The 11430-nt window shown below is 38.6% G+C and overlaps 1 protein-coding gene across 17 annotated transcripts in view; it reads right to left on the bottom strand.

Moving 5' to 3' along the window:
• The window catches only part of THADA (THADA armadillo repeat containing), a 317566-nt gene that overhangs the window by 263656 nt on the left and 42480 nt on the right, over positions 1–11430 (bottom strand). For 16 of the 17 annotated variants that reach the window (XR_007774146.1, XR_007774144.1, XR_007774145.1 and 13 more), the window contains one exon: positions 7504–7613. Coding sequence is in view for 13 of the 17 variants with exons in the window: in XM_050951718.1 (XP_050807675.1) it covers positions 7504–7613 (110 nt within the window). In the remaining 4 variants the exon portion in view is untranslated. Of the gene's footprint in view, positions 1–6934; positions 6967–7503; positions 7614–11430 lie in introns of all 17 variants that reach the window. The other variant, XR_007774147.1, reaches the window with a different exon arrangement.

Genomic DNA, 11430 nt, shown 5'->3' with positions numbered 1-11430 from the left:
GTATAACATACAACAGGCAGATTTTGGACTGAGTGAAGTGAGAAGAGAAAGGCAGAAATTCAGTAGACTAAGTAACAACCTGGTGATAATGAACATGCTATTTCAACAAAGAAACCCGCACAGGAAGTGGACAGAGATACCTGATGGGCAAAGAACGAAAGGGCCAGATATCCAGAATGAACATAAAGAAGTCGTGAAGAAGAAACTTCTTATCTCTGGTGAAAGAAGAAATGAATGCTGAAGAGACACCAAACACTATTAAAAAATAGGGGGAGGGGGAATTACAAGAGCTGCTGAACAAGTGTTGTGCTACAGGGCCAAAACGAAGAAACCGAGGTGGATAACAGATAAAGTGCTGCCGCTGAGTGACAAGCATAGCAAGCTGAAAAGAACAAGGAGGAGAGCGGAAGTCTAAGAGCAAAGTACAAGTCTGACCAGACAGATAAAACAGAAAACAAAGAAAATAACCAGATAAGCAAACAACATAAAGGAGAATGTGAGAAGAGAAATTTGACATGGGTTGTACCACAAAGTCAGAGAAACTAATGGAATAAAAAATCTGAAAAGGTCAGCAGCGAAAGGCAAACACGGACAAATAACTGACGGCAAACAAGTAAAGACTAAACAATGGAAAAAATATTTTGAAGAACTGTGCAATGTGCAGAACACAGTAGATGAAATACTTCTGGACAAGCTTCCCAGCAGAAACAAGGGAGAACAGAGGCCAGAATTCTTAGAAGAAATAATAAAGATCTTGACAGAAGTTTGAAAAAAAAGACACCAGGAACTGACAACATAACTGCAGAACTGCTGCAGGCAGGCGAGGACACACAGCAAAAGGTAATAGACCAGCTCTTCAAGATTTACAAAAGATAGCAACTGCCAAGCGAATGGAGGAAAGTGGTAATAGTACCAATCCATATAAAAATGCGGTAAGAGCAAGTGCAAGAGCTACCGAGTAATCAGCTTACTGAGTGTACCAGGAAAACCAATCATCAAGACGTTGCAGAGGAGAACCAAGAGGGATGTGGGAGCAGCACTTGCAGAGGAACAGGCTGGATTTTGACTAAGGCTGTCAATTAATCGCAATTAACTCACACAATTTAAATCTCAAAAAATATTAATCATGATTTAAAACAAACAATAGCGATTAATCACAGTTTTAAAATCGCACTGTTAAACAATAAAATACTGAAATTTATTAAATATATTTGGATGTTTTTCTACCTTTTCAAATAAATATATAGATTTCAATTACAACATAGCATGCAAAGTGTACAGTGCTCCTCTTTTTATTATTTTTATTACAAATATTTGGACTGTAAAAATTATAAAAGAAATACTAATTTTCAGTTCACCTCATACAAGTACTGTAATGCAATCTCTTTATCGTTCAAGTGCAATTCACAAATGTAGATTTGTTTTTGTTACATAACTGCACTCAAAAACAAAACAATGTAAAACTTCAGAGCCTACAAGTCCACTCAATCCTACTTCTTCAGCCTATTGCTAAGACAAAGAAGTTTTATTTACATTTACGGGAGATAATGCTGCCTGCTTCTTATTTACAATGTCATCTGAAAGTGAGAACAGGCATTCCCATGTCATTTTAGTAGCTGGCATTGCAAGGTATTTACGTGCCACATAAGCTAAACATTCGTATGCCCCTTCATGCTTCAGCCACCATTCCAGAGGACATGCTTCCATGCTGATCATGCTTGTTAACAAATTAATGCATTAATTAAATTTGCGACTGAACTTTGAGGAGGAAAATTGTATGTCTCCTGCTTTGTGGTTTTACCCACATTCTGCCATATATTTCGTGTTATAGCAGTCTTGGATGACGACCCACTACGTTGTTTGTTTTACGAACACTTTCACTGGAGATCTGACAAAAAGCAAAGAAGGTACCAATGTGAAATTTCTAAAGTTAGCTACAGCACTTGACCCAAAGTTTAAAAATCTGAAGTGTCTTCCAAAATCTGAAAGGGACGGGGTGTGGAGCATGCTTTCAGAAGTCTTAAAAGAGCAACATTCTGATGTGTAAACTACAGAACCTGAACCATCAAAACAGAAAATCAACCTTCTGCTGGTGGTATCTGACTTTGAGGATGAAAATGAACATACATCGGTCTGCACTGCTTTGGATCATTATCGAACAGAACCCATCATCAGCATGGACGCATATCCTCTGGAATGGTGGTTGAAGCATAAAGGGACATATGAATCTTTAGCACATCTGGCATGTAAATATCTTGCGACACCAGCTACAACAGTGCCATGCGAACGCCTGTTCTCACTTTCAAGTGACATTGTAAACAAGAAGCAAGCAGCATTATCTCCTGCAAATAGAAACAGACTTGTTAGTCTGAGCGACTGGCTGAACAAGAAATAGGACTGAGTAGACTTGTAGGTTCTAAAGTTTTATATTGTTTTATTTTTGAATGCAATTTTTTGTACATAGTTCTACATTTGTAAGTTCATCTTTCATGATAAAGAGATTGCACTACAGTACTGTATTAGCTGAACTGAAAAATACTATTTCTTTTGTTTATCATTTTACAGTCCAAATATTTGTAATCAAAAAGAATATAAAGAGAGCACTGTACACTTCGTATTCTGTGTTGTAATTGAAATCAATATATTTGAAAATGTAGAAAACACCCAAAATATTTAAATAAATGGTATTCTATTGTTAACAAGGCAATTAATTCTGATTCATTTTTTTAAACTGCTTGTCATCCTAATTTTGATCAGGATGAAGCACAGTAGATCAGTTATTTGTAATAAGACAGATACTGGAAAAGTACACAGAACACAATCAAACCTATTACAACTTTATAGGCATCAAATAAATTTTTGATAGCATTGAGCAGAACAAAAAGCTGATCAAGCTGATAGAAAGCATCCACAGCAAGTTGATGAGTGCAGTGACAGCTGACATAAAGCTGACTGAATGGTTCAGAATGACTGTAGGAGTGAGACAAGGATGCATGCTATCATCAGATTTGTTTAATTTGGTACTGGAAGCAGTAATGACTGTAGCCCTGAGAGATGAAATTGGAGGAGAGTCATTATATGGTGGGACTGTGCATAACCTCCGATTACCAGCCCATACTGACCTCACAGCACTGACCAAGGAGGATTTACAGAGAATAACTGACAAGGTAGACTGAGAAAGCAGAAAATTCAGATTAACAAGAGACAGGGCACAAGTGGCAGGTATGCGCCAAATTTTTCACCGGACTTCAGTATGGCCTCCTTAATGGGAGTACCAATTTTGAAGGAGCCATAGCCTGGAGAATATCCAATAATGCCTGGATTGTAAAAGGATGTGAAGCGCTTATACATTTCATCAACTCCAGCATTGGCAGAGTAAAGGTGACAGTTAACGGGACACACTGGGACATTGCTGAAAGAGGGCAGAAACAAAATTACAGACAGTATTCCTGTTCTAAAAAATTGACAGTTTTATGTATGAGAGAAAGATCTTCTGACCCCTGTCCAACAGATGGCCCCATCTCCGTGACCCCTCCCAATTAATGATCTTCCAGCATTCATTAATAGTTTTCATGCAGTGTTGGGGTACACTGGCAGAGCTGTGGAACACAATGGCTGTGGTATGGTTGGAAATCACTGGTAGCTCTTGGGCTCGAGGATGCACTGGCAGAGCTGTCAGACCCAGGGTGTTTGAATTTCGCTAGCAGAGCTGTGGGGACGCAGGAAGGTTGGGGTACATTGGCAGAGCTATTTTGTTGAATGCCATGCCTCCCTCACCTGAGGGGAGCCAAGAGAGGTTGGGTGCTATCATCCAACCCAATTTATGCCCCTCTTCATAACCATCCTCCCTTTGCTATAGTCCAAACCACTACCCATAAACTCCCACTGAACAGTCACATGACTATTTTCCCCCCAATAATACTTTGATTACTGCCTCCCCACTCCCACCAGTGAAATTATATGTATATATACACACACACACGGAGATATATATCTATATCTATATCTATATATATATATACACACACACACACACACATGGAGATATACCTATCTCATAGAACTGGAAGGGACCCTAAAAGGTCATTGAGTTCAGCCCCCTGCCTTCATTAGTAAGACCAAGTACTTATCTTTTGCCCCAGATCTGCAGGTAGCCCCCTCAGTAATTGAACTCACAACACTGGGTTTAGCAGGCCAATGCTCAAACCACTGAGCTATTCCTCCCTCATGCCTTACAAATTGTAGAAACCTTCAGTCACTCAGTTCAAAACTCCTTTTGTTTCAGGTGAGGTCATGTGATTACTTTATCCTTAGATGTTAACTGAAGAATGAGTTCACAGCCATCAATCTATGATTCAGCCAGTTATTAGTACCTCCTAGTTTAACAGTACACAAGGCATTAGAAAATAAGTGAAACTAAAAAGATGCATACTAGACATCCCTAATTAATCGCCTTTTGTTTCATCCCATCGACTACTCTTTGCCCACTGTCATCTATTTAAAGCAGGGGTGGGCAAACTTTTTGGCCTGAGGACCACATCTGGGTATAGAAATTGTATGGTGAGCCATGAATGCTCATGAAATTGGGGTTGGGGTGCAGGAGGGGGTGAGGGCTCTGGCTGGGGCTGCAGGCTCTAGGGTTGGGACAGAAATGAGCAGTTCAGGGTGCAGGACAGGGATCAGGGCTGGCGATGAGGGTTGGATGTGGGAGGGGGTCAGGGGTGCAGGCTCCGGGCAGCGCTTACCTCACGCAGCTCTTGGAAGCAACAGCATGTCCCCACTCCGGCTCCTACGCGGAGGTACAACTAGGCGGCTCTGCACGCTGCCCCGTCTGCAGGCACCGCCCCAGCAGCTCCCATTAGCTGCATTTCTCAGCCAATGGGAGCCATGGGAGTGGTGCTTAGGGCGGGGGCAACACGCGAAGCCCCATGGATACCCCTAAATGTAGAAGCCGGAGGGGGGACATGCTGTTGCTTCCGGGAGTCTTGGCACACACACTTGGAGTGGCCCCCAACCCCGTTCCCCAGCTGGAGCACAGGAATAAGGCAAGCCCCAGAACCCACTCCCCAGCAGGAGCTCAAGGGCTGGATTAAACAGGCTGGAGGGCCAGATGTGGCCTCCAGGCTGTAGTCTGCCCACCTCTGATTTAGAGCATAGTTTATTAAAATCATATATATTCTGGAGCATAGTCTGTGTCTTTTTACCTTTCAAATTCACCTAACAAAAGTCTTGACATTATAAAAATAATATCACATGGCAAATTCCCCTTGAATTTGATAGGAGCGGGGAAGACCCTTAAAAAAGAAAAGTGGCAATCAAATTCGCAAATTCCCCCTTATATTCAACACACAAGATATCCTCTCAATACAGATCTACTATTTGTATTTATGTCGTCGTTTGATTGTTTAATTCTGAACTCTCTTTATATCTGAAGAAATTTCAAATCATTTATAATTAAAATTCAAACAAATGCTGACTCTGTTTAACATTTCAGAGAGATAAGGTGGGTGAGGTCATATCTTTTATTGGACCAACATCCACCTTGTCTCTCTAATATCCTGGGACTGACATGGCTACAACACGGCATTTAGTATTTCAATTCTAAGGACAGTCATTTGATTTCACTGTTAGCTTCATTTGAAGCAGAATTAAAGTTACAAATTTAGATAAGAAAGAGAAGGAGTTTGATTACTCCAGAGATTTGCAAAAGAGGACATCAGAAGTAATTAATTAATTTCAGTTAAAAAAGAAAGGTTGTTCCAGGCCCAATATTTCATTCTGCAGACTTATAAGGACTTGGATGTAATAGTAAATATTGATATTAAACCTATGGGAATAGATATTAAGTAGCAGCTGTTACCCAACAGAAAGCAGAATAATTCTTTGTATCCCAACCTGGCATATGGTAAGAAACATCAAGTACAAATGTGCAGGCCTATTCCCATCCAGATGGGATTCACTTAGCTGATGGAATAATATAGATGAGATGTTGTTTAAGGAAGTTGTCTAGCTGGATGGGAGCCCACCACAACATGTACTAGTTGTCCATGATCGTGAATAATCACAGGGACACCTTTAGACAGACCAAGGAGATCTGTCTGATGTGTCAGAGGCCTGCCTGTACCTTAGCCCATAATAATCTTCAAAAAGAGAATTCCATAAAAGATTGGTTTCCTGCACAGAAGCCAAAGTGCCCCAGAAGTCTCAGGGTCCCACAGTGATTAGTCTCTTATCTTGTTTTACAGGTATCTACATTGAATCTGGATTTAGTTCTTCCACAGACTCAACTATCTGAACATATTGTTTTCTCTATATATCAAATTTGGTTACCTTTAAATCACCCGTTTTGTATCTCAAAGGTGGCTAATGATGCCAATTTTCTTATAAGCAGAAAAAACTAACCACATTACTATAAGTAGGTTGACACTCTTCATGCTGTTGAAAAACTTGAGTTTCAACCGTCTTAGCAGGTCCCATGAGCTGCTACCTCAGCATCCAGTGGCTGAGCCTACACTAGTCTCCTTTCTGAAAAAATTCCCCCCTACACAGCTAAAATTGGTACAGCTATAATACAAAAGGTTATATAAGAAAGTAAATAGCCGCCCGTTTCGTGAATCTGCATAATAATCAGATCCTTTGCCTGAAATCAAGGGAAGAAATCCTGACTCCAGTGAAGTCAATGGCAAAACTCCCTTTCACTTCAAGAGGGACAGGTTTTAATACAGTAAGTATAAACAAAATGTTTAGGCTTTTGTCAGCTTTGCTGCTCAGAAAAGCATAGTCATTAAGGGATATTTTGCATTTTGGTTTGTCTCATTAAAAACTCAATATTGTCACTACTCACCCCCTTCCCTAGGTCTCAAAGCAGCATTGCAAGCACTTTACTATTATGTGAAATTATTCGCTAAGCACATAAAGGAAAATCCACCTCTACCTAGACACAGAGGCAATTCAGCTGGTTTCATTCTCATAGGAAAGAATAAAAATAAAATAACAGGGAAAAATCATTTTCAGGTAATTTTCCAAAAGTCAGAATACACAGTTTATCCAATGAAAATTAACAAGAATTTCAAGGAAAATATAAAGGTGCTTGCTGAATATAGCAAGTTTACCACTAATTCTCAGATTTAAAAAACTGCAGGATCCATGGGATTCAGTCCAATTTTCCCATGTGCTCCTATTAATTTTTCAGTAGGTAGCACTACAGAAATTAAGAAAAGAGTGAGTTGTTTGTTTTATTTTTCTTTTAAGAACTAGCCATTTAACTCTTACCATTCCAACTCGAGTGCCTGGATACAACTAAAATAAAACAGTCCATACAGTCATATATCATGCACCTAATTCCAAACAGTGTACACCTGTGGCTATATAAATCCTCATTGAAATCAATTGAGCTCTACAAAGGTGCAAGGCATTGTTTGCACAGTCCAGTTGCAGAATCAAGGCCATAGTTTGTAAAACTGTTACACGCTTTATTTAAAATAAGGAATATGTAGGTTTTACCTGGAGAGTATTTCAGTGAGCATCACAAAGCCAGTGTAAGCTAATTCAAATGCCCCTCTATGCCTGGACTGCAAAAGATGATGTTTAAAGTAGTCTCCTATATCTTTAACCTAGAAAAAAAAATTAAAAATGCAAGTCCTGATTTGACATTTATTTACGTATTTATGTACATTTATTTACACAAAATACTTTGAGACTGATATTTCAAACAAGTGTTCCCCAACGGTGTCCATACCACCTTATGCCTCTATACCTCTCATCTGAGACACAGCAATATTTCCTCAGGTTAAAAAGGTCACAGATAGTTATCAATAAAGCAAGGAAAATACAAAACTAAAACACAAGTGGTGAAAGGCATTTTACTTTAAACATAAGAAAACTAGCATAAAACATGCTAGACTCAATTCTTGTACTCAAAAGTGCAGTGTCATTAACTGCAAAACAAATTATAGAAGACTATAGTGACCTATGTGAGTTACAAACTCACTGAGCTACAAACAAGATTCTCTTATGCTGTTTTACTCAGGCTGTTAGCAAAGGGCAGAGACAAATGTACACGGAAGAACATGAATGGAAATAAATATTCGGAAGGGTATTTGAGAAGAGAAAAGGATTCCTATTATATTTTAAGTAGCTGGCCCCTTACATCTCAAAACATGTTACTTCTTAAATTGGGTAGCTTTGTTCACAGCAAAAGAAAAACAGATTGCCAAATGAAAAGTTCTGTATTTAGTAAGAAAATATACTTTCTTTTTTACAATCTGTGGTCATTAGAAACCTTTCAGAAGCTTGAAAAATAGTCTACACTGTCCATTTAACGGCTTAGTATAACAAGAACTACACTTAAAATGTGAGATACACTAAAATGTTGTCTTCAGAGAATAAATGCCACTGACATCATGTCCTATAATTCTATTAATAAATCAAGTGTGTAAGCATCAGTACATCTTCAGAATGCCAGGATTTTATTCTGCAAAAAACAGAAAATTTTGTCAATACTACCTACTATTCTCAGTGAGTTTCCATGATGACTGTTTACTAAAGTCACACAAAAAGCAGATAACTGAATCATGAGACAAATCTAAGATGATTATACATTTTTAATGCCGATACACAAAAGTTCAACCTGACAAACTCAGAAACAAAATCATGCCCACTCATTTTGAGTGATAACTAAAAGTAACGCAGTTTATAAACTGCAGAGGATACTATCACAAAACTTAAGCCAGGTGCATATAGTTTTCCACTTCTACTGCTTCATAATGCATTTTATCCAAATTCTGGTCAAGTAAAAGCTGGCACCAAACAGAAGACATTTTCCTTTTTACAGTCAAAGGAAATCTAAATATTTTTTCATCATGTATTATGAAATCCATATATTAAGATACAGGAAGAAAAGGATATCAATACTTGCAGATATTTAAGCTAAACTCTCTCCTGGAGTGGATTTTAATCCAAATATCATTTTAGTGCACATATAAGATTTTAGCTTTCCAAGCAGAGGCAGATGTAAACCTCTCCCCTTCTGAAATGTTTTTCACAAACACAGCATTGGCAATCCCAAGTGTTGAAAAGTCATAAATCAAGATATTTTAAAAATACATTTGGAGTTCTTTTCCTCTGCCTCTAGCTTTTCAAGTTTTAGGATTCACATTTTCAAGATTTTCTCTATAACCATGAGGACCTGAAATTTGACTGCATGTTCTAGGATTTTAATATCAAACAGTCAGAGACTCATGAAAAGACTGCAAGAGTTGCAACACTGCTATCTAGATACAGATACTGACATTTTTTATATTTTATATATAAACACACCTATACTTACTAGCAGGCATAGTCTTTACTACTGAGCAGAATCTCACTGAAGTCACTAGTCCAGTAGTAAGAGAATGCAAAATTGAAGCCTTTGTATTTCAGTTTCATATGTGAATGGTAAACACCAATGAGCACAAAGACAAAAATTACCTTTTTTGGCCAAGTGATGGCAATTTTATGAACCCTGAAGATATGTCCCAAAAGCAACCAGTTCTGGTAGCAGAGAAAAGGAGGATTAAGACCACAGCCACTCCTGGCTGTCAGCCTCCTCACTTTTTGATTCTTAAATTCAAAGCATCCTAACACTTCCTAAATCTACAAGGACCACTTCATTCCCAGCCCTGACCAAAGCCATAGCCCCAAGGACTGCCACAGTATGAAGCAGCCACTGGGCTTTGTATGAATGCCATACAAATCTAATGTCTTACTCAAATGAAGCTGGGCTAATAATGAATTAGAAGAAAAAGAGCATTATCCCTGCCAGCTGCAGAGAATGGATCAATCAAGAGCGGCATCTCCCTGACACTTCCCCTTTATAGACAGACACTCAGTTAGCCAGCTCTTGAAAAAGAACTCCTGAAAAAAAGCACTGGGAATTAGCCAGTGGCAGATGCTCTGACACAGGAGAGCCACCACTGGCTGCCAATATCCATTGCTCACCCAAAGGTATGACTCCCATATGACCTATGGTCTGGCTGTGAAAGTCCAACCCTCTTCATACAGAAACTGAAAAGCTAAGCAACTGAAGTGCTGAGCACTTTTAGTGCTTACATCAAAGCACCACTTTCCAAGTTCAAATCCTGACATGGGTGAGAGAAGAATCTGATCTCATCATAGTTTGCCACTGCTATTTCTCCACATCACAAAACCAAGCAGATGATTTTGCACAATTAGCAGTCTAAACTCAAGAAAGGCCCAGGACTGGAAAAAAAGGAATATTACAGGTCAAAACTGAAAAGGATTGGTAGTGCTATACAAGGTGGTTTGTCCATTAGGTGCTTGTCTTACTCACCTGGCTTAGAGCAATGCTATTAAATTTGCTTTCATGAGTTTTCAAATAGACTTCCATTTAAATGGAGTGAACTTGGTATCAAATAATATAACTTACTGGAAATGGATATCAAGATCCAATTAACACAAACAGCATCTTCCATGAAAACAAGTGAAATGGTATATTTGTATTCTATATTGTTGAAAGATGCATATTTTCTTAAATATGAAGAGAGCTTTTTAATTCCACAACTAACATGTAGGAAATAAATACAGTTTATCTAATAAAGTAAGAAGCAGCGGAAGTTCAATATGGGGGCAGACAGGGCAAGGAAACTTCCTCTTCTCTTTATACCATGGTGCAGGGCCAGCCACACCAGACTGGAAAGAGTAGGTATCATTGCTCCAGGTTAGTGTGACTGCAGAAACATTAACCATCCCTGCTCTGCATGTGCCAGCAGCGTTGGGCCCAATGTGGGGAGAAGCGTATGCACCCTTTCCAAGCGCAATGGAGCTACTATTACAGCACACGTTGCCCCAGTGCACCAGGGAGAACGCTGAGCGAGAATTCCTTATTGGGATGTCTATTGCATCACGTATCTGATCCAAAACCTATAAAAGTCAGCAGGAATATTTTCATTTACTTTGGACCAGTGATGCCACAATCTGGTGCTGCCACATAAAAAGGAGCTTACAGTTATGTTTTCTTCTGTTTATATAGATTATGTAAATAAGTCAAACATTATTACACTAAAAATGCACACAAACAGAATATCCACTAAAGGATTTCAATGGTTTGATGTTTTCATGAAGACTATCTATTAATTAGGATAATACAAGTTCTGAAGTTAAAATTCCCAAATACTACTATGGCAGTATACAACTTTATTAATTATTTTTAGACTAAAGAAACAGTTTCATTTTTCTAGCTACAAGACACAATTTTATTTACTACATATAGTCCAGGGGTCGGCAACCGTTTAGAAGTGGTGTGCCGAGTCTTCATTTATTCACTCTAATTTAAAGTTTCATATGCCAGTAATACATTTTAATGTTTTTTAGAAGGTCTCTTTCTATAAGTCTATAATATATAACTAAACTATTGCCGTATGTAAAGTAAAT

This window comes from Gopherus flavomarginatus, chromosome 4 (assembly GCF_025201925.1).
Source record: "Gopherus flavomarginatus isolate rGopFla2 chromosome 4, rGopFla2.mat.asm, whole genome shotgun sequence".
Lineage (NCBI taxonomy): Eukaryota > Metazoa > Chordata > Testudines > Testudinidae > Gopherus > Gopherus flavomarginatus.
Note: the sequence above shows the minus strand (reverse complement) of the source record. Positions and strands in the feature narration are given on the sequence as shown.